The sequence below is a fragment of the Chroicocephalus ridibundus genome, chromosome 13 (assembly GCF_963924245.1).
Source record: "Chroicocephalus ridibundus chromosome 13, bChrRid1.1, whole genome shotgun sequence".
NCBI lineage: Eukaryota > Metazoa > Chordata > Aves > Charadriiformes > Laridae > Chroicocephalus > Chroicocephalus ridibundus.
In genome coordinates, this window is record NC_086296.1 from 13,562,870 (window position 1) to 13,589,288 (window position 26,419).

The 26,419-nt window shown below is 53.3% G+C and overlaps 1 protein-coding gene and 1 long non-coding RNA gene across 5 annotated transcripts in view; one reads left to right on the top strand and one right to left on the bottom strand.

The window, feature by feature from the left end:
• TBX5 (T-box transcription factor 5) overlaps positions 1 to 20,775 on the bottom strand; it is a 46,525-nt gene extending 25,750 nt beyond the window's left edge. The window contains exons 1-6 of one of the 4 annotated variants that reach the window (XM_063351458.1): positions 20,486 to 20,775; positions 12,462 to 12,637; positions 10,666 to 10,760; positions 7,675 to 7,794; positions 6,721 to 6,868; positions 4,353 to 4,505 (exon numbers count right to left, since the gene is read on the bottom strand). In XM_063351458.1, the coding sequence (XP_063207528.1) occupies positions 4,353 to 4,505; positions 6,721 to 6,868; positions 7,675 to 7,794; positions 10,666 to 10,760; positions 12,462 to 12,608 (663 nt within the window). In that variant the 5' untranslated portion in view covers positions 12,609 to 12,637; positions 20,486 to 20,775. Of the gene's footprint in view, positions 1 to 4,352; positions 4,506 to 6,720; positions 6,869 to 7,674; positions 7,795 to 10,665; positions 10,761 to 12,461; positions 12,638 to 14,168; positions 14,273 to 15,197; positions 15,438 to 17,812; positions 18,063 to 20,485 lie in introns of those variants that run through there. The other 3 variants (XM_063351460.1, XM_063351457.1, XM_063351461.1) reach the window with 3 other exon arrangements.
• LOC134523048 (uncharacterized) lies at positions 16,873 to 24,461 on the top strand. Its single transcript, XR_010073197.1, has 4 exons — positions 16,873 to 17,002; positions 19,082 to 19,189; positions 22,843 to 22,923; positions 23,817 to 24,461. It is a non-coding gene; the product is annotated as an uncharacterized LOC134523048 (long non-coding RNA).
• Positions 24,462 to 26,419: the final 1,958 nt, after the last annotated feature.

The following is a 26,419-nucleotide window of genomic DNA, read 5'->3' on the forward strand; positions in this document are numbered from 1 at the left end:
GCTCTTGGGGCAAAACTTCCTGAGCCCAAGGACTGTCCCGTCTCCAGCAACAGCTACACCTACACAACCCTGCGAGATGGCTCGATGGAGCAGCAAAAGGCCACGTGCTCGGAGGAGAGCCGCACGGGCAGCTCTCCAAATCACAGCAGGACAGAGCACTGGTTGACTCGACCGAGTCAACGGCACTCTTTTAGTACAGGGGTCTTTCTGGGGGTGGGATGAAGCTATAGATTCCGAAAGCCCACGCAGCATGTTCCTCCACCCCCACTGGCTGTCGGGGAGCGCGTCAGATTAGTCTTCAGCCAAGCCCTTCCCTGGCTCTCTGCATTGCTGTGGCGCACATAGAATTTCTGGGTGCCTGTAGCATCCCACCAGGGGATAACGTTTCCTCAAAAAGAACTTGGGCTACCAAGAACGTTAAATAACTTGGGGGGGGGGGGGGGGAAAGAAGAAAAAATCAGCATAAAACCGGATATCCTGAGGGGGGAAAACCAATATAAAGCCCAAGTCCAGCTAACGGGGAAAGTAGGTTGTAAAAATTAATGAGAATAATTGTTGTGAATTCTTGCTTTTGAAAGAACCCTCATGAGGGCAGAACCTTAATTATTTCTGTCTATTAGGGTTCATTTCCTGGTCCTAAGCAGCGAGCTCGTACCTAATAAATACAAGCTAGTAACACAATGATTTAAGCTACAGCAAAATGGTACTTAACTGCAGGGGGAAGTTAATATTTGGGAATCAACCTGATTGCAAGCACCCATTGTGTAAATGGCAAGGAAATGAAATGTGCATGTGACCTATTTTAACACCTCGATATTTCTGGGGTATTTTTGCAGGGTTGCAGAGAGCGGGGGGGAGGTGGTCGGCCGAGCTGCTGACAACCGCACTGAAAACTTTACCAAAACTTTCTTCCTAGCTTAAACCTCCTTGCGGGGAGCAGAGCTGGGGAGGGAGAGATCCCAGCGGGCTTAAATATCTTTTCAGGCTGTCTAAAATATCAGGGGAAATAAGCACAAGCCCTACAGTGGGATTGCAGCTGTGCTATTGAAATAAATTGACGGATCTGAAATCGGGCAGGTATTTCTATAAGCCGTGTGAGCGCAGACTCAAACGCGTCTGCGGGCAAGTCATACAATTAATACTGGAATATAACTCACCTATAATGTAGCTCTAGAAACCTAAAACATCCACGCAGAATTTGTTTGTGTGTGTGGAATACATGGATGTATAGAAACTATGTGTAAAGTATGTGGGTGGGTAAAAACTATACGTAAAATACGTCGGTGCGTACAAACAGTGTGCGACTGTGCGGGTAGGAAGGTTTGCCTGACGGATGCGCTACAGGTGATGGGTGGAAGCGAGAGAGAGATGGCTGTAAATGGGAAAAAAATAGGCAGTGAGCTGACGAAGAGACAGGGGGATGGACCCTCCCTGGGGAGCTCGATGGAGGCAGAACACCAGACCGGCGGGACTGCCGTCGTTTATGGCGAGGGGAAACGCAGCCTGCATGGCAGCACGAAAACACGTTTTGCCACGCAACACCTCAGCTGTGAAAGCTGAACTCGGCTTTTTGCCCGTGGAAAGGACCCCACTTGCCGCTCGACGGAGCTGAGGGATGTTACCCCTTCCACACAGCCAGCATCTGCATCAGCATCAGCTGCAGCCGCCTCGGCCCCGCTATTATTCTCCGTCTTGCACTGGGGCAAGCTACAAATTTTATTCCCTTCCCTGGAGGGAGATGCCATTTAGGGTAGATCATTCCCTGGTTTATTTTTACGGCTCTATCTTTCTCGGTTGGGTCTTTATCTTGGGGCTACAGCCACTCTTTATTTGTTCCCCCAACGATTCCGCGCAGCGAGAAAGAGGAATTGCGTGTGTCGGGGGGGGGGGGGGGGGGGAGAAAGGGATGTAAATGTATGTAAAATGTGTAGGGGGGTGTGTAAAATATGTAGTGGTGTCTGCGTGCGTGTGCATGTGTCTGCTGGGATGCGGGCGCGTGTGTGTCTGTAGGGATTCATGCGTTTGTCAGGGCGTGTGTTTTGACAGAGACGGATACGCAGATGTCATTTCTTATCAACCAGATGTTGTTGATTTACAATCAAATATTCCTGCTCCTCCTAATATGGCAGTTTTCCCAAACTACTGTACTTACATGTTTCTGCTTTGCTTTTGTTTTATTTGCATGATAATTTTTTTTTTTTCTATAAAACAGTCCTATTTTTCTTCAAAGGAAAGCAGTTAAATTCAGGCCTGTTTTCTCATAGGGAAATGCCTTTAAAGCGAGCAGTGTGTCCTGTTTTATTAACTCCCAGTTCTATTAATATTATATTCTTTCTCCGAATCCATCAAGCAGAAGTTAAACTTGATTTTATAGCATCCACAGCGGAGTTATAATTTAAGGCATAATTTGGCGAGGTCTCAATTTGGATTCAGTTTGCTTGTCCTGGTTGTGCCAACAGCTCCTATTTTAAAGGGCAGGGAAGTATTTTCTTTTCTCCCTAGTTACGGTGAAACACTCTTTCTTCTCCAGCCTACCTCTGCTCTCCGCATCTCCCTTGCCAACTGATGGACGGGGGGGAACGCGATCATTTCGCGCAGGTTTAGGAGCTCCCTACTTACATCTCCAGGAAAGCATCCAGGATTTATCTGGGGTGTTAAATGACCTTTCTCCGTTTGAAAATAAATAAATAAATAAATAAACAAACAAGTACACGGTTTCTCTCTGCCAAGCGCAAAGGAGCCATCCTACCTGCCCGTAAGTACCAGTAAAAGCTTGTAGTGATCACTTTCTATGCAACTGGGGGAGGAATTTGCACCTTTTTTTTCCCTAAAGGAAAATTGGCTTTTCATGGGGCTCTACCCTAGAGAGGGGGCAGTTGGTGAAAGGCATCGCTACATACATCTGCTGAGAACTACCCCAGCCTCGAGCCTTCCTCCCCCTCCATCCTCGCTCCCCAAAAACCGAGCAGGGGGATGGAGATGGGGCAACCACCCGACAGCGGGGTCCCCCCGGAGGGGACAGCAGGACCCACCCGGCAGCGCCCCGAAAAGAAAAAAAAAAAAAAAAACCACCACCTTAGTTAACACGTATATTTTTTCTCTTTGTTTTTTTGGGCAGGCGGGGAGCTGATTTCAGGCTCAGAGCCTCCCTTTTCCTTCCAGAGCCTGCTGGCTGCCAAAAAGCCCGCAGCCCCCCGGCGCCCTCCCCGCAGGGCCGGCCGGGGCAGGAGGCCGGCCCCAGACAAAGGCGGGGGGGGGCGCAGCCCGGGTTATCAGCGCCCCGGCCGCGGAGGGGAGCGCCGGGCTCCCTTCTCCAGATTACAAGGCTTTGACCCATGCGGGAGGGTGGCGGGGGGGCCCAGAAGATAAAGCCAACTTCCTTGCTTGGTCGTCTCCTCTCTGAGCGAACCATCCTGTTGAGCTAATACTGCCCCCCCCCCCCCAACCCGGCTCGCCCCGAGCCCCGTCTTTGGGCACTTTGTCTGTGTCGCCAGGAATAACAGAGGGGATGGGATGGGTGTGTGGCGAGGGGAAAAGAAGAAGGAGAAAAATAAAGGGGAAAAGAAGACGGGGAGGGGAAAAAAAAAAAAAAGGAGGAAAGAAGGGGAGGGGAAAAAGAGGGAAGGAAGAAGGGGAGAAAAGGGGGGGAAAGAAGAATGGTAAAGAAGAAGGGGAGGAAAGAAGAAGGGGAGAAAAAGGAGGAAAGAAGAAAGGGGGAAGAAGAAGGAAAAGAAGAAGGGGAGAAAGTGGGAGAAGAATTGGTAAAAGAAGAAGGGGAGAAAAAGGGGGGGGAGAAGGAGGGGAGAAAAGTAGGGAAAAGAAGAAGGGTAAAGAAGAAGGGGAGAAAATGCGGGGGAAAAAGAAGGGAGAAAAAGAGGAGAAAGGGGGGGAAGAAGAAGGGGAGAAAAAGGGGGGAAGATGGGGAAAGAAAAAAGGAGGAAAGAGGATGGGGAAAAAAGAAGGGGAGAAAGTGGGGAGAAAGAGAAAGTGGAGAAAGTGTGAGAAGAAAATGGAAAAGAAGAAGGGGAGAAAAAGGGGAGAAAATGGGGGAAAAGGAAAAGGGGAGAAAATGGGGGGAAGAAAAAGGGAGGAAAGAAGAAGGGGAAATAAGGGGGGAAGAAGAGAAAAGGAGAAGGGGAGGAAAGGGGGGAAATTAGAAGGGAAAAGAAGAAGGGGGAAGGGGAAAAGAGGAAAGGAAAAAAAGAAGAGGGAAAAGGGAAAGGAAGAAAGAACGGGGGAAAGAAGACAAGAAGGCTGGGGGGAGGTGAGGAGAAGGGGAACCGATGCCCCCGGGAGGAGCGGCGCGGGGGGGCAAGCGGTTCGGCGGTACGAGGGCCGGCCCAGCCCCTCACCTTGTGGTTCTGGTAGGAGGTGACGGCGATGAAGGCGGTCTCCGGGAAGACGTGGGTGCAGAAGGCGGTGTTCTTGGAGCCGAAGCCGTTGTTCTCGTCCGCTTTCACGATGTGGAGCCGGGGCTGGTACTTGTGCATGGAGTTCAGGATGATCTGGGCAAGGAGAGGACACGCCGTGGGAATGGAGGGGACACAGAGTGGCGCACACCCCCCCATCCCCCCCGCTGCCCGGGGTTGGGGAGAGAGGGGTCGTCGCACCCCCTTTCCCAAAACCTTCGCCCTCTTCAGGGCTCCCCCAGATTTAGGTGCTGGAATGGGGGGGGCATACCTCTCAAGAACCCACACACACACACTCTCCTCCCCCAACCAAGGAGCCCATCAGGGCCAGGTGATGCTGTAAAAGGTGGCTCCTTACCTGCTGCCCACCCCACCCCTGGGCTGTGCTGCTGTGCCCCCCACACCCTCCGCGGGGGGGCCAGAGCTGCTCTGCCAACACGGCGTTGGCACCCTGAACCTGCTGCTGGTGGGGGCTCTCCGCCTTCCCTGTCCCTTCACAGCCACCCCAAACCTCCCAGTTCACCACCACGACGACGCGGGTATCTCACCCCCCACACACCCACCCAGACCCAGGAGGGCAAAGAGGCAAGAAGGGGGAGGGAAGCAGAGGGATGGAGGGATTTACTGTGTCCCCCCCCCACCAGCCACCCGCAGAGGATGGGAGAGGAGGGTGGCGGGGAGGGGGGGACGCGCTGTGTTCAAGATAAAAAGCGGTCCCTGCTCGGTACCGGGTTAATCTCGGGGGGAAGGGGACGGGGGGGGGGGACGGGGAGCGGCGGGGGACCACTCGGTCACGATAATGACTGCCGGACCCTGGCGACAGCGAGACGCAGCGCGCCCCGCTGCCGCCTCCCCCGTCCCGGGGGTTTAAGCAAATTGCTTTGACATCCAGGAAAGTCGTAGACATCAACGGTGAACGATCTAATGGTTCTTAATTTCATTACAGCGACTCTAATTGAGAGACTCCTGGTGCAGCTCCTCCTCTGAAGTCCCTTATTGTCCCCTCAGCGCCTTCGGTTTGTTTAGAGGGACTTTTCCCCAGAGCCGCCTGGTCGCAGCGGGGGACGCCCGAGCCGGATCCCGTGTGTCCCCGTCCCCCCCCACCATCGGGGCTGCTCCCCAAATCCACCTCGGGGGGGAATGAGGCGAGGTTCCCCCCAGCTGCGCTGCTGCGGAGTCCCCGCTCTCCCCTCCCGCTTCCCGGGGGAGCGGGGAAGGTCCTGATCCCTGGAAAGCAGCCCTTGCGAACCCCTTTTGCCACCAGCTCAAGGCGAAATTAAAATAAAATTTAAAAAATAAAATAAAAAAAAAAATAAAGAAAGTAATCACACACCCCCGCCCCAGCTGGAAGGTAAAAGGATGTTCGGGATTGGGGTGGCCGCTCTGCCCTGCAGGAAGCCCCCACCCTCGCTTCTTAGCGACCACGTGGGCAGGGATTTAATAGCACAAGATTTATCATTAAAAAGCGAAGGGGAAAAAAAAAAAAAAAAAAAAAAGAGAAGTTGGGAAAAAAAAAAAAGAAACTGAAGTGTTGAAATGAGACTGGAGAAAAATACGCTCTTGGAAAGGGATGGCGGGATCTGGATTCGCATAGCCGCTTAAGTAATTATATATATATATATTTTATAGATATATATATTATTCATACATGCACATATATATTTGCTCAGAGGAACACGCATCTTTGGAGACCTCCGAAGGAGGGCTGTTTCTGGCTGCAGAATTCACACAAGCTTTCACGGCCCCACGAGTCCAGCAAAGACCTTTTTACGTCCCAGAAGGTCTAGCGGGATTTCAATATATATATTTTTTTTTTATTATTGTCTTTAATTATTGTTGCCTTTCTTTTTTTGTTTTTTTGGATCGAGGGATCCACATGGGTTTAGGTCCTATTTCCCCGAATAATTATGCCTGATTGATTTTACCTGGTAGCCAAATTAACCGAGGCAAGGGGTGGATTTTAACCCTCCAGAATTCTCCATGAGGTTAAAACCAGGCAGTTAAATACTCAATTAAGCCGGGCGCGTTTCGCCCACTCGCGGACTCCAGGCCCCGGGGGTCTGTAATCTATTCCCACCCAGTGCTGCGAAATAGCTCATTTTAAGGTTTATGCTTCCATTTTTCGGGGGGGAGGAGGGGGTGTCCTTCATTAGGGTTCATCACCTCTCAAGGAAGAAAATAACACCGCACCAACACGACGGGTTTGGAGATGGGTGACATTGCCGAGACCTTGCCGGGGGACGGGGACATGCGTGGGACCCTCCGCAGCCCTCCGCGGGTGCGGTGTTCTTCTCCCGCCCCCGGTACTTACATGTCCGAAGGGGTCGAGGTGGTTGTTGGTGAGTTTGAGCTTCTGGAAGGAAACCAGTTGCCTCATCCAGTGGGCGCCGGTGGCCGGGGAGTCGGGGTGGACATACAGCCGCCCGGGCATGGCCGGCTCTGCCTTCCCTGTCACCGACCTGCGTGGGGACACAGGCAATGACCTCCGAGCAGGGGAGGGGGGGGGGACATTCCCGTGGGCTCCTGCACCCCTTCCAGCCCTTCCGGTGGGGTCCATCCCGCGGGCCCCCGGACCCCTTCCATCCCCTCCTGTGGGAACCTTCCAGCGGGGTTTCTCCCGTGGGGTCCCTCCCGTGGAGTCCTGCACCCCCATCTCCACACCCACCCCCCACCCCCGGTTCCCACCCGTTCAGCTATCCCCGTCCGCGGAGGCAGCGCGGTGCTGGCCGGTCACACCGTCCTCGGGAGGAAAAAAAAAAAAAAAAAAAAAAAAAGAAAAAAAAAGGCACTTCCAAACACTGGGAATTAACCGAGCTCTTTGGCACCTTTCCCGTTGGAGATCGCTCTCCCTGTTTCCCTGTTTAACCCCATTCTCCCCCACCCCAGTTACCGGCACCCAAACCAGGAGCAAAGGACACACTGTGTACCAATCCTTACAGATTTTCCTGCCCGGAGATATTCCCTTCCTTAACATAATTAAACTTTTGGTTCCACACCAGCCAATAATCTCATCGTTAACCAGGATTACAGTTATCGTTAGCTAATTGCGAGAGATTTTTCTTTTTTTTTTTTTTTTGGCTGCATTTCTCTCCCAAGGACGGTGAGAGCATCCCCAGAGGCTCAGGTGAAACCCCTGCATCTCTCCTTTGCAGGGGAAAAAAGAAGGATGAGCGGCTGGATTCAAGGCTATCTCCCAGCCCAAAAAGCCCGACACAGAGGTCTCTTCCCGCCCCCCCCCACCCACCCCCACGCAACGTCTGCATACCATTTATTATCTGCAAATTTGTATCTGTGGTCATCCGCTGGTACAATATCCATCAACAGGATGTACTTCGTTTTTGGATTGAGTCCAGTGACCTTCACTTTGTAACTGGGGAACATACGCCTATAAAAAATAATAATAATCAGTACATAAATATAAAAGCGGAGAAAAAGAAAGTTTTCCAGGGCGGTTTCGCGCGTGTGTTTGCGAAGAGGAGACGGGGCCGGGGGGAGTTATTTAACAAAAGGGGCAACGCCACACTTTCGGATGGACCTTCCCGAAAGGACAGAGGCGGGGGGTTTGTGTGCATCCTCCCCCTGGGGTGTGGGAGATGTTTGGGTGCCTCTGGGTACCGCCCCGGCTCCCAGCTGAGGCGAAAACAGGCGATTCATCAGGGCAGAATCGTAATTAGGAGGCTGGCGGGGTCATTTATTCGCCTACTCGTGTGCCTGCGCGTCTCTTCGTGTTTTGCTTAATTATTGGTTTCGCCAAGAGTTCGAGTCTTCCCTTCTTCGAATAAATGTGGTCGTGAGAACTTTGGGAAGCAAGTTACTTCCCTCTATACATAAACCGCTGGAACAGGAGGGGAGATTTGCCAAAAACAAGTAAAAATACATATATTTACAGAAATACATCTATTTAAAAGGCATACATTTCCACCGCCCCTCTGTGTACCAACGGTTCTACGGGCAGATATGAAATTTAAAAAAAAAAAAAAAAAAAAAACAAAAAAAAAAAACCAACGCAAACGCACTCAGGTGTGACACCAAATCCGTGTGATCCCTGTACAGAGACATCAGCAAACACACCTGACAAATCCTTGGAACCACTCGGATACACACTGAAGGCAGGGGCTTTTCGAAATATTTTCCATTACTGCAAGGCAGGGACTTAAAACACTGGTGTTATTTTAGTTTGAGCTTTCCAAATATTTAAAAATAAAGCAGATGAAAACGTATCCCTGGACTTAAAATACGCATAAACAAAACCCCCACACCTCTAAAAATACTACGCTCTTCTCCGAGGCTCTTATCTCCGCGATAGGGCATCTGGACTGGGGTTTAATTCAGCTGTAAAAAGCTGGAGGGGGGTGGAAAAAAAAAAAAGCTACTAACGAAGAAAGCGGGGGTTTAACTTCAACGTTTTAAGGAAGAAACCAAATTCCACCTGAAGAGTGATCTGTAACCCCATCGAAAACACCTGACCAGCAAGAACACGGACTTCTCCAACAATAAACATGGGAAATTCTACAAATAAGGAAACCCATCCCGTATCTCCCCTAAAGCCCCCGCGCTGTAAATGTCGATTTTATTGCTCGCCAGATGAGCTTTCTGTCCACTGCGATATTTGTTTGAAATTTCTGCAAGGTGGTTTATGTCTCCCTCCGTGAGCTGCCTTTTTTTTTTTTTTTCCGTCGTCGTCTTTTTTTTTTTTTTCTGTGGGAACTGGGGGTTTTCGGGAGGTCCCTCCGCTCCCCCCAGCATGCGTCCCGGCGGCGGGGGAGGGGGGGCGGCAGGACCCCGGTCCCCAGCACCTTCCCCCTCCTCCTCTTCATCCCCTCGGACACAAGACCCTTCTTTAAAACCGATTTCTTTCCCCCCCCCCCCCAGCAGCAGCGAGGTTCAAGGGGAAGGCGAGCCGTGAGACAGACCCATTCGCTAAAACTTTATACAACCAGCTCGATATTTATTCCCCCCCCTCTTCAGGCAAATTTTGGAAGACCACAACAAATGCCAGGCGACAGAGCAAAATGAAAGTTTGACTCCGCGTTGTTTATTGTGCCCTTGCAACCTAAAACTACTACCATTTCTACGCGTGGAGGGGTGGGTTTTTTTTTCCTCCCTCCCTTTCCTCCGAGGATTTTAATTTAAAAATCCCAACGAAAAGAGCCCCTCTCGGGCTGCCCCCCAGTTTGCCGATGGGACTGGAGAGACTATTTCAGTGGGTCTCGCTGCCTTAGGCGCTCTTCGATTTAACCTAACGTATTAATATTAAAGATAATGTTAAATCGCCTCAAACACGCTCGTAACACGTATAAATATCTATGGATCGGGATTACTAAACCGCTCATGGAATCGATTACGCGCAAGTCCCAATAAAATGGGCTTTGCGAGGCTGTATATTTTTCTGCACACCCACGCAGACAAACACACCCGTGTAGAAACGCGTATCTGGGCGCAGTTAGATCCGCATGCTATTTATTTGCGGCCACATCTATCTCTGCATCTAAACAGCTTTGCTATCAGTATATAAACAGGAGCTTAAGACCGCATATATATTTTTAAATGGGGTGGCGTGGGTGTTCCGCATGTATTCGCCTCAGCGTGGGCAAAACAAACGCCAAACTTCTGCAAACGGCGTACGGCATTGCAAAATCGCGCAAGGGCCGAGCTGCTCCTTTAATTAAAATTAAAAATAATAACACTAATAACAACAACAATAACGAAATCGCCCGGCGAGCGGCTCTAAACAAGATTAGCTTTTTGGGCCAAGCGGGTGCAACTCGCCTTCGCCTGGAAAGCTTCCAAAGGCCTGAAATTGGGATTAACGATCCAACTGTTCTGGTTAAGAAAGAAGCCAGAAGAAACAATTTTGGGGGGATAGCTGCTGGCAGGGAGGCGGGGGGGGGGGGGGGGCGGTCCGCAAGGGCCGGCCCCGCCGGGGCATCGCCGGGCAGGGCGCTGCGGCCGCTCCCGGGGCCGTGGCACAGGCACACGGGGCGGGGGGCTGTAGCACACGTACACATACAGGGGGGGTCGTGACACACACACACACACACACACGGTGGGGGGGGGGGGGAGTGTCTCGCACACGAGAGACGGGACCGCACCAATGGCGGGGAGAGCGGGGCCGTGGGGACGCGCACCCCCACCCCCGCCGTTGTGCCCCCTCCCGCATAGGCAAGTGTGTCCTCCCCCCCCCCCGAAATACACACAGACAAGGTAGATTCAGCCAGGCAAGGGGGACGTGCCCCCCACCACCCTCGCCTCTTACCTCCCGGCCTTTGTTATGATCATCTCCGTCCCCACTTCGTGGAATTTCAGCCACAGCTCCCGTTCGTGCAAAAACACTTTTATTCCCTCCATACCCTGCAAAAGTAGCGGGGGGAGGAGGCACAAACCGTCAGCGGTGCGGGGAGAACCGGGAAGGGGGCGGCGGGGGCCCGGGAGGGAAAAGGCCGGGCGATAGAGGGCCGGAGCTCCGGGCATTCCCGGGAAAATCCGGCCGCAAAACCGGGGAGAATGGGATTTTCAGGCCGGAGCCCGGTGATGCTGCTCAAGGGCGGGGATGGCGGGGGGGGGGGGGTCTGGGGTAGGGTCCTGCGGGCCTCGGTGGTGCCGGGGAAGGGAGGAGAAGGCAGGGAGCACCCGGAGCCGGCTCCAGCCCGAACCGCCCCCCCCCCCCACCCCAGGCCCGGCCGCCCCCGGAGCAGCACCCCGGCGCTTCGGCCCGGCCAACCCGGGGGAGGTTTACACCCCGCCGGTGGGTGATTTACACCCGGTTGGCCCCGTTTCTGCAGCCGTGGGGTGTCAGCTCCGCTCCCCTCGCCCGCTGCTTTTATCCCCCCCTCACCATGCCACCCCCCCCGCCCCGCAAGGGCTGCTCGCAGAGGAACCCCACGCCTGGGGGACACAGCGGGGACAACGCATCCCGCCACCCGTGGGGTGTGAGAGGCAGAGTAGAACCCCCACCAGAGCCAAGCACATATTCTGCCCCCCCCGAAAATGGAGCTGAATCGCCCCACCAAACCCTTCGGGAAGGTTGTGGGGGGGCGATTTCCAAATGCACACGGCGGCTCCGGGGCAAGCCCGGTACCCCCGTGGGCAGCATCCACAGCGGGCGGTTTTCCCCCCCACCCACGAGGTTTTACCTGCCGGGGGACCAGCGGGGGGCTCCGCAGCCGCTGAAAGCGGTGCGCTCTCGGTGGAAAAGCCCCTCTTCCCCGCCCCCCCCACCACCACTCCGCCTCCCCGGGCTGCCCGGAGCCGGCTGGGACCGAGTGCCGGGGGCCGGCACCCAGCACCGGGAAGGAGAAGCCGGGGGGCGGCCTGGCCCCCCGCTGCCCTCCCCGGCCCGCCCGGTCCCGCGTGGGGACCCACGCGTGTCCCGGTAACAAGAGGCCCCCGGGGACGGGGCGGGTTCGGGGGGGGGGCGAGGGCTGATGTGGGGACCCTGGCCCCGGGATGGCTGCGGGGGTGTCCACGCGTGACACCCCCCCGCCTGCCCTCAGGACCCATTGCGGGGGTGTGGGCAGAGCTGTGAGTGGCCACATCTGTACCTACATTATACATATGCCCGGGCATATAAATATATATATATATTTATATCTAAATATACATATATATTTATACCTCTACAAATACCCACGGGTGTTCCTAAATCCATAGGAAACACGCACACGCAGCTGCCCGTGTGTGTGTTGGCGTGTGCGTGCGTACACTCACGCGTGGATGCCTGCGGGTGGGTGCGCGCCCGCCGCTGCCGGAGCGGGTGCCTCTCCCCGCTATTTTGGGTGCTTTCCCCGCCCCGCGCATGCCCCCCCACGCACCCCAGTCTTCACGCGTGGGCATCCCCGCAGGTTCAGCGCTTGGACGCGACCCCAAATAACAGGAAAACAGGATGAGGCCCACCAGCAGGTGAGACTTTTCCCTCCCGTGGGGCCTAAAATGACTCATCACCGCCCAGAGCACCAGCGGCCACCCAGCTGAGCGGATATTTGGGGGGAAAAACGCAGAGAAAGGGAAAAAATAAAAATCAAAAGCGAGAGGAAGAGGAGGGTCGGTGCTTACCTGCTGGGTGAAGGCTGCTTGGGGCGAGGTGGGGGACTTGCTGGTGGCCCCCAGCTGAGTGTCCTGCTTGGCTTCAGCCTGGAGCTCTTTGGCCTCGGAGTCGGCCGGCGTGGTCGGGAGCCCAAAGCCTTCCTCGCTATCCGCCATGTTACGAGCTTCCTTCGTCGAATCCCCCACTGCAGGCACACATCGGGGAGAGAGCAGAGATAAGAGACGCATAAGTCAACGCTGACGTTTAATAAAATATATATATATTTTTATATATATATATATATATATACACGTATGCAACGGAGCGTTAGGCAGGGCTGCCCGACAAACCCGCAACTCACTTCCAGCTGCCCGGGGAGGGAACAAGGCCCTTTAACTTTGGGAGAGGGAGAAATAAAGACTTTTATTTATTATCGCAGCCCGCAAGGGATGATAGGATTTGGGGGGGGGTTGGGGCGGGAGGGGTTGGGAGGGGTGGGAGGGAGGGGAAGGGGGAGGCGGTATTATTAAATGCATCTTTTGGAAAAGGTAAACAGCGTCTTTTAGGTCTGACTGGCAGGACGTGGGGAGCGAGGCACCGGGGGGCCGTGGACCGGCCAACTCATCACACAAGTGACTCTGGAGGTCAGGGGTCCGGGGCAAAGTTGGGTGGGGGGAGCAAAGCCTCCCCCGAGCCTTGAACGCCCCCGGGCTCGTTGTGACCGAGGGGTCTTAAACCGCGCCCCCCCCTCCCTTTCCTCCCAGGGAACTGGGAGCTTTCACCCCATTCCAGTTTCAACCAGGCAAATGCCACCGACACGCGAGGCCCCTTGTATAACTCCATTTTCACAGAAAATTCAACTTCTCGTAATAATAATAAAATAAATAATTTTTTTAAAAGCCTTTTCTCCCCCAGCCCACCCCCCCACCCCGGACAGTTGCAAGTAAAGCAAAGGATGGACGAGATAATTAAAATATAAAAGTGCAAATAAATCAATCGGTCGAGACACTGTGCAAGGTAACGCGCAGTTCGGGCTGGTGAACAGGGTGGGTGGAATTGGGGCTGAAGTGAGCTAAATCAGAACATTTAGAGTAAAACTGCACCAGCAGGGAAAACGGGCTTAAAAAAAATACCCGGTTTACATCTGACGCGAAGCAACCACAGCGAATCTTAAAAGCAGTATTTTGACGTAGCTTTAAAGGCTCTATCAGGAATGGTAAAAGTTTCAAAGCGGAAAAAAAAATCATAAAAAAAGATAAAAGCAATTGAATTATCTGTTAGGTTTTTGTTCTTAAGGAGTTTAGAGTTTTAGTAGCTTTAAAAAAAAAAATATCTCTTGCATGTTTCAAAGAAGGGGATTCATTTTTGAAAGGCCAGCCATATGGAGGCAATATTGTTTTTAAGTACATGAGAACGTTCTGAAATGAGTTCTCCTTCTCCCTGCAACAATATTTAAAAGACGTTAAAAAAAAATTAAATAAAAGAGGGGGGGGAGGAAAAAAAAAAAGGTAATTCTCCTTTAAATGCAGAGGAAAATTGGGAGTGGAAAGGAGGGGGGAGAAAATGATCTTCCCCGCTAGTGGTGGGTAATATATACATATATATAATTTAAAAGGACAAAAAGCGAAGGGACTCCAGGTCCACACCTCTGGAGCTAAAGCTCGTGTAAAGAAATGGCCCGTGCCCCCCCCTCCCTCCCTCCCTCTCTTCCCAAACGCCCTTTTCCCACCGCACACCGGCCGGGCGCCCGGCACTGAGTGACCGAAGAGCGAAGCAAAACTGCTACGAGCGCGGAAAGTGCGCGGAGGGGAGCGGGAGCGGCCACCCCGGGCCCGGGCACAGCCCGCGGGGGCAGAGCCGCAGCTCCAGGGACCATTTAAGGCTTTTCTCTTCCCCTCCTCCTCCTCTTTTTTTTTTTTTTTTTTTTTTTTCCCTCCCTAGACTGTGTTTTTTTTCATTGCTGCAGCTTGGGAAGTGCCGGTTATCCATTTTTTTTTTTAAATCGATTTCCCTCCAGCTTGGAGCTATTATTCCCCCTGAGCTGGCAAAGTTAAGGGGAGGGCGAGGGGAGGAAAAAAAAAAAAAAAGAAATTAAATAAATAAAGCATGTTTATTAAAACAAAGAGGGAGCCAGCTATGGCAGCGCAGGGCAGCCCGGCTCCAGCGAGCCTCCCCGATGCGCTCCGCGTCGAGCCATAATTAAGCGGATATAAAAAGAATAATAATTAAAAAAAAAAAAAGGGGGGGGGGTGACGGCAAAAAATAAGCCAACAACTAAGAGCGGCTGGCGATCCGTGGCTTCTATTTTTCTTTCTTTTTTTTTTTTTTTTCCCCTTTAAAGAGCTTCTGAGAAGAAATGGAGCTTGACAGAACCAGGCCGCGGTGGCCGTATGAAAAATGCATCTTGCCTGGGCTAAAGTAGCACCAAGTGGGTTTGCGGGAGGGGGAAAGAAAAAAAAAAAAAGAAAAAAAAAGAAAAAAATAAAATAAACCACCCTATGCTTTTGTTCCAGCTTCGCCCCGGTTCCCCCCCCCCACCCCCCTCCTCCCCAGCCCCACACACCGCCGCGGGAGCCCTGGGCAGAGCAGCCCCCCCGCTTTTTCCCCGGCACCCCGCGTCTCCCGAGGCCTCGCAGCTCCTCGGCAAAGACAATTTGTGCCTAACAATGCCCCCAACCAGCCACTTTCGCTCTCCCTCGGCCGCACACACGCACCCGCGGATTACAGACCCCGACGGACATACATGGCAATGGAAGAGCTGTTACCTTGCTTGTTGAATTCCATGCAATCAATGCATCTCCATATACATAATGTATGTGTCTTATTTTTCCCCCTTTGCACTGGAAACTACAATGGGATCAGGCTTCGCGTGTGCATATTTCCTTTTATTTATTTATTTGCGGATCAGCATGTGAAAACCCAGCCTGGAAGAAAAAAATCTATCCAATGCAAGCCTGCTTTGCCTGCTTCTCTCTCTCTCTCTCTCTCCTGCTCTCTCCAAACACTTCCAGGTTGTCAGACGCACTAGAAAGGATCCTGAGACCAAGATAAAGCCCCCACCCCCCACCCCTTTTCTCAGCCTGATCTGGAAGATACAGTTTTCCCCACCCCGCTCTTCCTACTCCTCACCTAAAAATAATAACAGTAAAAAAAATAATAATAGTAATAAAAAAAGAGGAAGAGGACGAGAGAGAGGAAAAAGAAAACAGCACCCCCTTGGAGGAAGAAAAAAAAAAAAAAAAAAAGGAAAAGAAAAGTTTCGGGAGAGCTGGCGGCCGCCGCTCCTCCGGGCAGGTTCGCGGCGCTGCCGCCGTGGCTGCGCGGAGCCGGGCGCGGAGAGCGGCGGAGCGGAGCGCGGAGGTGACGTGGGCTCGTCCAGCTCCGCTCGCCAAGTGCCGGGACCCACTGGCCAACCAGCTGGGATCCCTGCTCCGGAGAGACTCACTCTCTCCCACAGCCCTCCCTCCCCGCCCCCTCCCCCCCAAACCTCCTTTTCCAGCCTATTTTTCTGGCCGGCAAACAAGAACAAGGCACAAAGACAATCATCAAACTCCCCAGCAACCCTCCCCCTCTCCTTTACCTCCTTCCCCGCTCCCTCCCTCCCTCCTCCATCCATCTCTCCCAACCAAAGAGAAAATTCAGCGCCTGGGAATATTCCCCCCACCCTCCACTCCCCTCCCTCACCCCCTTAAATAAATCGCTGGCTCCGCTAACCTCGCACCACCCCCGCCCCCAAAAGCAGCCTAAACGTGTGGATTTAAACCCAGCTCTATATTTGCTAGTGCTCACAGAGGCCTTTTATTGGGGTGGTGGGGGTCCGTCCGTCCCCCCCCCCCCAAAATGGACTCGCCAAATGGGTATAACCTGGGAAAAAAAGGGATGAACCGCGGCGCAGTGGGACCAAAACCCAAAGAAGGTGCCCCTCGGGGTGTGAAACCCCGAAAGCCAGGGAAGGTCCCGTCCCCTCTCATCTTGCCCCTACTTCTGGAGGCATCCAGGAACCTTCCCCCCCCGCCCCATCCTCTTCCTCACCCCTCGCACGCAGCGCTGCCCGCCCGCCCCACGGCCGAGGGCCGCAGCCCCCCGGAGCTCTTTGCCGTGCTCAAATAATCAAACCGTCAGCGAGGAGCGAGGATGGCGAGGGGGGAGGCGGGGGGGGGGGGTTATCTGCATCTTCCTTCGCTCCCTTTTTCTTTTCTTTCTTTTTTTTTTTTTTTTTTAATGTATTATTTGGAGGGTAAAGTTGAATAGGTCAGCGCAGGGTAAACAGCCTCCCTGTCGCATTCTGCAGGCTGAAGAGAACCAGATTGGCGAGGCGGATTTTTGATAAGACTCGGAATAAATGGCATGGTTTAGATCTGCTCTGCCCACCCTCCTCCTCCTCCTGGCCCCCACCCTCTTCTTCTCGGTGTTGTGTCCCCATTCCGGCCCCCCCACACACACCCCGTCAAATCCTTCACTCGTTTTCTGCCTTCTGGGGCATTTCTTTTGCATTTCTTTTGCAATTTCGTGGAAGTTTTCAGCAAACCCACCCGGGCGCGATAACACCGGAGCCCTCGGAAAGTTTGAGGTGAGGAAGGGAAAAGCCTGGGGCTGAGCGGCTATTGGGGAGGGAAGGGGGGGAAAGGGGGGGATATGGGTGGGATGGGTGTCGTTTGGCATCAACCAAACCCCCTCCATGTGCACGCCAGTCCCGAAAGCTACTTGTGAAGAAACAGCCAACAGTAAACGCTTCGCAAATAAGAATAATAAAATAACTGCACTTGTAGCCGCAGAGAATAAACCAGAGAACGCTACTTAAACAAACAGAACAAAGCTTGGCCCGTATTTCATTATTTTTAGAGGGGAAAGGAGCCGTGGAGCTTTTCCAAACACAAACAAACGAGAGAGGAAAACCCCCCGCATGCCTCCGGGGGAAGGCGGGCGGCGGGAGCGGCCCCGGGCCTTGGGGCGAGCGGGCACCGGGCGGCACTCGCCAAGCCTTTCCCATCGCTCGGGAGCTGCTCTGGAAGGTGCAAATCGGGGGAGGAAAGAAGGAAAAAAAAAAAAAAAAAAAAAAAAAAGGGGGGGGGAGGAAGGAGAATAAAAATAAAGCAGGCGATCTGCCGGGAAGCCGGGGAAGGAGTGCCCGGCCGCCCCGCACGTGTGCTGGGGAGCACCTTCCCCGGGCATCCAGCTCCTCTAAAAGAAGAGGGTTTTCTCTTAAAATTGAAAAACAAAAAAATAAAGGAAAGCAGCGAGGAGAAAGGTTTCTCGCTGCTGCTAGCGAGAGAGAACACGGGCTTCCCTGCCCTCGCCGGAAAGAAAGGCAAAAGTGAAAATCCCTGAAGTTTGTTAAAGAGCGAACCCGAGCACGGCCGCTGCCTGGGAAAGCACTCACCTCTCCAGTGCCAAACTAGCTCCCAAACACCTTGAAGACAAGTTGAAAACGATGCAAATAAATCGAATTTATTTCCGTCTGCAGGTTGGGGAAGGGGTTGGGGAGGGGGAGAAGAAGGAGAAAAAAAAAAAAAAAAAAAAGGACCAAGTCCAGGCTCTCTAGGACTGTAATGTCAAGGCGAAGGAGCCTTCCAGCTAGAAGCCGATTTGTGGTCTCAGACAAATTAAATATTACTGTTTATTACCAGCCATACTCCAATAAAATAAAGAGAGTTCAAGGCGATAGCTGCTATCTCACGAGCTTTGCTCCTATAGGACACGGAGACGTCACCAACCACGCAACTGGCCTATTCTGTCATGGTTGACTGCAGCAGTAATGGAAGGTTAATTTGTATTATTCTCCTCTTTTTAAAGCCCTATCAGTGAGATTCCTGCTTTAACCCCCACCCAAAAGAAAAAAAAAAAAAGAAATCCATTCGGTCTAATACAAAATACAGCGAGGCTGCGTGTGTGCAACCTCTATGTACAGATGCGTGTGTCTATATACACATAAATATATATATTCACACGCCGAGACACACAACACCCATGTATATAGGCGGGTGTGAGGGAGTATATATCACATATGAGTGCGTATCACCCAGGCAGGCAAGGAGTAGCTGGAAGCTCCAGGAAAACGCACTTTTTCTCGGGAATGAAAAGGGGGAAACCGGTAGCAAAGCTCCCGCTTCACCAGGAGCAGCGCAGTTAATCCAACGGTATTGGCATTATTCAGCTTAATTTACTTTTATTTTTAAAAAAATAATGCTATTAGAGCGAGGAAACTTGTCGAATGCTGAGGCGCCTCTGGAAGCAAGCACGCTGGGCTATATATAGTAAATGATAACCTGGTTATTTGCACTAATTCAAGTGTGCTTCGGGAACCAATTATTTGCTGTGATAAAAAAAAAAAAGAAAAAAAAGTAGTAAATCGAGGCGATTATTTGCCAAATGAGATTGACAAGGGAATTTAAAAAAGCAAAACAAAACAAAACAAAAAAAACCCCAAACAACCAAACCCACCCCAAATCCCCCAAATCCCTCCAAGTGCAGCCGGTGGCTGCAAAGGAGCCGCTGGCCCTTCCCCGCGTCCCCGGTTCTCCCTCAACCTGGAGGGATTTCGGGATGCGCTCGCGGGCGCTGCAGAAAGATTTCACAAACACACACACACACAAAAAGAAGAAAAAAGGAAAAAAAAAAAAAGATGCTAAATAGTTGTTTCCTCCAACAGAAAAAGAGAGGAGGAGGAAGAGGAGGAGGAGAAATAGGGAGAGAGAAAATAAAGAGCAACACCTAAGGAAGAGCAAGAAGTTCCTGCAAGGGCTGGACACTGCAGACGGTGAGTGTTCCCAGGCAGGGACCCCCAGCCCTGCGCCGGCCGAGAGGGCTGCAGGCACCTTCCCCTCCCGGCCGGCAAAATCCTGCCTGGATTTACCCGGTTTCCCCAGGCTGAGCCCTCCCCACCGCCTCCAGGCTCTGGGGACACCCAGGGAAAGCCAGGCCCTTAGCGAAAAGCACCAGGAAAAAAAAAATAATAATTTAAAAAAAAGAAAAAAAGTGGGGTTGGGGAGGAACCCCCCTTGTCCCAGTACAGCGCTGGATCCGGCCACGCTCCTCAAATCGGCGTCGCGTCCACCCCCCCCAAATAACTGGGATGGGGGGAAAAAATTCCAGGGAGGATGACGATGGTGCACTTTGCATCGCCTTCTCCTGCGGGGAGCCAGGCTGGCACTGACTGGCCGGAGCTGCTGGCGCTGCCACGGCAGGCTAGGACCTTCCTGCCGACGCCTTACCCCAAATCCGAAATAAAAGCCTCCCCCTGCACCCGACCCCCACCATCCCAGTGCCCCCTGAGGTTCCCCCCCGCCCCCCGGCTGAAGCGCTTCCCCCGGCTCCGGGAACCGCTGGCTGGGAACCAGCCGAGCCCGGGAGCGCCGGGATCCTGCTGATGCTGGACCCTAAAACCCCCCCGGCACCGGGGAAAGAGAGCCGGTAGAAAGCCAGCACACCTATCTATATGCATATATATACATATATATAAAAAAGTATAGGTGTCCATGCATATATAAGCCTGGAAAGACACACACGCCCAGTTCGCAAACACACATACGACGCCTTGTCCTTCCCCAAGCGTTTAAATAAATTTTATATCAGTAAGCCGAACGCGCAACGTAAACGCATGAAATATCGAGCCACGCGTGCAAGCTGTATGCCTATTTGTGCACGTATATATGCACAGACACACGCAAAACCGTAGGTGCGTGGGTTTGCGGGGGATGAGGTCGTTACGCAGCCCCGCACCACAGCGTTTATGCAAGTGCAAGCCCCCCCCTGCCCCGTCCCTCAGTCCTACGAGGGAATATTTACATTTCACCTATGGTTTCCACCCAGGTTTTGGGTGCCCGCAAGCATCCCTCTTGCCCCCCACGCCCCGCACAAACTCAAGGCGAGGGTGCGCAAATCTGCGCGCACCTCAAACCCCCGGCGAGTGGATTAATGTGCGCCTATACACCGTATTCCAAAAAAAATAATAAAAAAAAATATATATGTATATATATAAGCTCCCGCATGCATAGAATTACCAGAGCGCCCATCAGCAGCCAGGGGCCCAAACACCCACACGGCGGGCACTTACCTACGTGGGTGTGGGGGTGCGTGGCTGGGCAGAGGGGGGGTCCCGAGCCCCCTGCAGCCCACCCCGCCCTCCCCCGGGCTCGATCCCTGTCGCTCAGCTCCTCGCCGCGGTCGGGAGCGCAGGATCAGGCCCGGGCCTCGCCGCCCATCGCGGGGGCCTCAGGCCGCCGGGAGCCCCCGTTTTTGGGGACGGCATGGCCGGAGCCCCGCGCAGCCCCTCTGCCCTGGGTGTCACTCGCCCTGGAGGTTTCTCCTCTCGGATTTTACCCTGGAGAGGTGGAGGAAAGAGGGGGGTGGGGGGTGGGGGGTGGCCGGGGTGCTGGCTTGCAGTGGGGTCGAGGTGTCAGCAGTAAGAAATAGTGCCGAGCATGAACTCACTCTCCCCCCCCACACACACCCCCCTCCCCACGCACACCCTTTAAAATCACTTCTTGAGGCGGATTAACCAAATCGAAAAGCCTTTTGCGTTGTGCCCGCAGCCGGCGGCTCCGGGGACGGGGCACCGGCGGCCGCCCCCGGCTTGGAAAACACCGAGACTTCGGCATTTTGGGCTTTCTAACTCTCTCTCTCTTTTTTTTTTTTTTTTTATTATATTTTTTCCCCACAGATATTTAGCTCCCCCATAGCAGAGATTTTTTTTTGTTTTCTCCCCCCTTCTATTTTCAGTTAATTTATATCCCCTCTCCGACCACTTCTCCCTTCTTTTATTGCTAACTCCCTTTTGTTGGCCGCACACCCGCTTTTCTCCCACCTGGGAGAAAACAAGTATTTAAAATAATCGTCCCCTCTGGAAGCATTTTGGTCCATTCACTCCCTCCCCCCCGCCCCCCAAATTACTAGAGCAGTGACTGACCGCATTAATTCGAGGGTTTATCAGCAAAATGTGTCTGTATTTCTCCTCGTGTCAGTATTTCCATTACAAAACCCTGCATTTAGCGGGCTAGAATTTGTATGCTTAGACGACCCTTCGGGGGTAGATACATGGCTCGAGCTTTTTATTTTTCGCAATTACAGGTGAACAGCCTTTTTCTTTTAAAGTTTGTGGTTTCGGATCCTTTTTTTTCTTTCTTTTTTTTTTTCCCGCCCTTCTGGCTACTTCAGGAAAAAAAAAAAAACCCAACCCAACTTTGCAATTAAAAACCGTTTTCCCCCACCCCTCCCTTCAGCCCAATAATTTCCCAGGCGAACTCCCAGCTTTAAAACGGTGAGGAAAATGAAAAATAAGCAGCCGGGCAGAGGCAGGGCTGCAGCCCCGCGTGGCGCGGGGTAGGGAGGGGACATCGCTGTCCCTCGGAGCCTCCCACGCGTGCCCGGGGGATGGGGGTCCCTTTTTCTCCCAGATAACAACCGGGGAAGGGGTGAGAGGGTCCCAAAATCAAGCTAGGAACATCCCTGGAGCAAAGAGGGACCTATCCCCTCTCCGCTCTCTGCCTCCAAAAAGGCATCTCCCCAGGAATTCAGTGCAGCCCCGGGGAGCAGGGGGTCGCCCCCCCCTCCCCCCCGATTTTCCCGTGGGCAGAGGGGCAAGGGGGAATCAGGCTGCGTTTCTCTTTTTCCCTCCTGTCAGGGAGGACTCCGGGGATTATTTTTTTTTGGCACAGGGTGCCCACGGGGATCCCCCTCCCCGCCCGGATCGATGGCTGATGCTCCCGATGGCGGGGTGGGGGGTTGCGCGTTATCGATGCCAGAATAGAAAGGCTAATCCGCTCTTCGCCAAACAGGGTGTCAATCAGGGCGTTATCTCGGCCCGAAGGAGAAAATAAAAGCAGATAAGGCCTTCGCTCTCGCCCTGGGAAGAAAGCTAATGGGGGCAACAGGGGGAAAGTCCTCAGCCGTCCCCCCGCGCCCCCCCGTGCCTTTCCCTGAAAGTGATCTTGCAATGACCTTGAAGGGAGAGCTGGGGGGCGGGATGGACCGGGGGTGGGGTGGGGAGAGGAGCCCGAACCGCAAGGCTTTGAATCAGTGGCTGAAAAAAAGGCCACACAAGCGACACCTGTATTAGTTCTTTCCTTCCCCCCGCAACTCCCGACACCCCCCCCCCCCAGCACCGGGCAGGACCGACCCGCGGCCCCGCTTGTGCCCCGGCTGCCCCCGGGAGACAAGAGGGGGTGGCCGGAGGCACCCGCACAGCTCTCCAGCTCTCCCTCATCCCTGCAAACCTTCTTCCTCCCTTTCCTTCCAACTCGTTTTTCTTTCTCTCTTTCCCCCTTCCCAACCCATCCTGCCTTTTTCCTTCCTTTTCCCCCGTTTCTCTCCCATTTTCTCACTCCCGTTCCCTCTCTTTCCCCTGCCCCAAATAACGCAGAGGCAAAGCGCAGCCCGTCTGTAACCACAATATTATTCCTCTGTTTTCCACAGGACACCCACAAATTTCGGGAGCCGCAGAAGCTCCCAGGGAGGCGGGGTACCGCTCCGCGGACGGGAACCGCGTTAACCCCGGTTCGTGCGGGTGTCACAGGCATCCTAAAATCCACCTTTTATCCTCGCGGGGAAAATACAGATTCTGGGAATCACCTAAACAGCGCCTGAAACGGTTTTTTTGTTGCCTTTAAAAAATATTCAGTGCAAAGAAAACATTCACAGGAGGGAAAGAAAAGGAAAAAAAAAAAAGAACATTTTTCCCCCCTTTAGAGACTTGTGCCACAGTTGGAAGAGGCCGCAAGCTGTCCATTTTAGGGCCCGGTGCGCTGCGCGGCCGCGGATGGCTCCGCGGCAACCAACGCAGAAGAGAAAATCGGTTTCCGAGAGGCAGAGACCCATGGGTGTGTGTGTGGGGGGAAACCAGCGGTATTTGCGCGCGTTGGGCCTCAGCCGTGTCCTGCTGCCTCCAAATTTTGGGGGTTGCAGGTAGCTTTAGCGGAGAGATTTTTTCCACGCGAACAGAGGTGGGGAACGGGGCTGAGGGTTTGGGTGCGGGGAGATGCTGGTGTTGGCAACTCGATTTGGTGAACCCAATTTATCGATACATCGCTGTAGATTTATACTTATTCCACTTATTCCGCTTATATTAAGCGTTCGCGCTGGCTACGTGCTCGTCTGTTTTGATCTGGGCGGAGAAGTGGTCGCGGGCACAGAAAATCCCATATTTTTTTTTTTTCACGCTTTTGAGAAATTCCGAGCTCATTTCGTGCCTGGTTGGTTTTGGTTTTTTGGTTTGTTTGTTTTTTTTTTTTTGAGGGGGGGGGGACACGACAAACCTGCGTGTTACCTGCTGCGGTGAGTGTCTGGGGGCTGGGGGTTAATGCTTTTGCGAGCGCATTTTGGGTACTGTACGCTTGGAAATCGTTCATTTCCAACGAATAATTTTTTTTTTACTTTTTTTTTTTTCTTAGGGGAAAATAAAGCGCTGAAATCTCCGCTCAAAACTCTCCCTCCTCCACCGCGGAGCCCGGGCGGTACCTGCGGAGACGAATCCGGTTCCCCCCTCCGGCTGCCGGGCTCAGGAGCCGCCAACCTCCCTGCTCCGGGGGCCGAAGTAGCCGCCGTTCAGGACAATGCCTATTTTTCTGTCATTAATAACTCGTTTCTTTACCCCCCCCCCCCCAAAAAAAAAAAAAAAGAAAAAATCTCGTTTGGATCCAAGATTGTTTTTTATGATTCGGTCGGACAAGACGGAACATATGTTAGTTTAAGCAGGTTCATGAAATAGCTGTAAATCAAATAAAGTTTACGAGTTTAGCAGGAAATACTGAAAAGATGAAGAAAAAAAAAAAAAAACCACACTCCGCCGAGGCAGAGACCAGCAGGCGAAAATAGTTGGTGGAGTTTTGTCCTGCTCTGTGTTTCTCTCTGTTCTCTTGTGCATCTTGGCGATTAAAGGCCTCAAGACCCCGTGTTGGCGCCAAGTGGCATGTTATTAATCAGTTATCCCTAGGTTCAGTCCACATAAGAGAGAAATTTAATCACCAGAAACCAGACCCGACATAAAAGAGAAATCTAAAATCAATTCCCGCCCGTCGTACCCGTCCCCCCCCTCCCCTTCCCCACCTCCGAAGCCATCAGAACGAGCAGAAGCAATCAAGATCTCGCTCCCTTCTCCCTCTTAATTGCGGCGGGAGAATTGCAAACTTCTCCCAGCTTTACCCCGAAGAACATTTGGAAAGAAAAAAAAATAAATTTAAAAAATAAAGGAAAAAATAAAAGACACATACACCAAACCCCAAGGACCCGCCACCAGAGCGCAACAAGTTTGTCCTTGATCTTGCTATAAAAACGTGATGGGGGAGAAATATCCCAGGCGGAGCCTTTTATAATGGAAAGGGGGGTGGGGTGGGGGAGTGGGGAAAAATCACATTTATCGCTGTTAAAATGATCTTTGAAGGCTCTCAGGGTCCCCCCCACCCCAGATGCCGGTCGGGGTATCCAGCCTCCCGGCCTTTGCCTCTTTCCCCCAGCCCAGGTTCCACTCGGAGGGGGGGGTGTCTCTCCCAAAAAGGGGGTGTATGTGTCCCCTACGGGAGCTGAGACCTTCCTTCGTACCCCCCCCCCCCCCCCGCACCTTTCCTCCAAGGCATTTTGGGTGGGAATGCCCAGGTTTGGGTTAGGCCGCGTGGGCAGGAGCAGGAATCCTTGGCCCTTCTCGTTGTCCCCGTGTCAGGGCAGCCGGGGAAGGTCCCCGCCTTCGGGAAGGGCCCGGAGGTGACAGCGGGGGACCAAAACATCCTATTCCCTCCCCCAAAAACCTGCTTGAAACCGCGGGGAAAGCGGAGGGCAGCCGCGGGAGGCACCGGGGCTCGGACCCGCAGCTTCCACGCGTGTTTTGCGTGGGAGTAACCCCCCACACACACACGCCGGGTTTCCTCCCGTGTGCTGGGCACAGCTTGGGGTGGGGGGACGGGGGGGCTGTCACCGTTGTCCCTCGGCTGCGCCTCAGAGCCGTGAAGGGCACACGGGGGAGAGGCGGGCGGTCGCCCCGGGGCTATATTTGGAAAAGAATTTGGAAACCCTTCCAGCAAATCTGTGCGAAAGGTACCGGCCCGGTGGGAGAGGCTGCCCCCGGGGGCTGCCCCTTCCCCTGAGCAACCCCCCCCTCCCTCCTCTCCCCCGGGGTCGCCCCGGTGGCAGCACCCTGCTGCCCTGCTCCGCTCCCGCGTGTTTATTCCTCGAACGAGAAACGACGCAAGAAAAACTCTGGGGCAAACCTTTGCCTGCCCAAGCCCGGAGAGAAGCGCTTCACCCCGGTCTGTCCCCCACCCGCTCCCCGCGTCTATCTGGGGGGCAACAGACACTCAGCCCTTGGCACGACAGCCAAAGTTTAGCAAACACCCCAATCCCGCGTGGGTTAAGGCTTCGTAGAAAGGATCTAACATTGTGCCAGCCAAATTTGCTTGTTTTGCCTTAAAAAAAAAAAAAAATAGCGGGGGAGGGGGGTCCTGTGGACCTTGGCGGGGGGTGAGGGAGAGCCGCCGCCTCTCCGCGCTGCTCCCATCCCGAGGTCCCACCTGAGCAAACCTGCTTGGGGTGTTTTAGCGAAAAACGTAGTTTTCTGGGCGTTTTTCTCTCCACTAACACCCTTCCCCCCAAAAAAAACCCTAGAAAGCACTGATTTGATTTGGGTTGCCTAATGGTTTTGGGGTTTCCACCTGCCCCCCCTTCCCCCCCCCCCCCCCCCGGCTCCACGCTCTATCTGATCGTTTTCCTACAGCCCAAAGAGACTGGAAACCACAGAGAAAATAATCAAAGTGCAGCATGTTTTCCCACAGTGGGAATGCATGTTAGCACTCTCTCCACGTCTTGATCCTCTGTTTGTGTGGGGGTATCCATACGGAGATGGGCTCAGGGCGGATCCTACACAGATGCAGAACGCCTTTGGTGTGTCCAGACAACACCCGGACCCACGGACGTGGGGTCCCCACGGCCTCGGGGGTGCGGCTATAGGTGAGGAGAGCTGCGTGGATCTGAGTATTTCGATATATATCTGGGTGCACAAACAGGC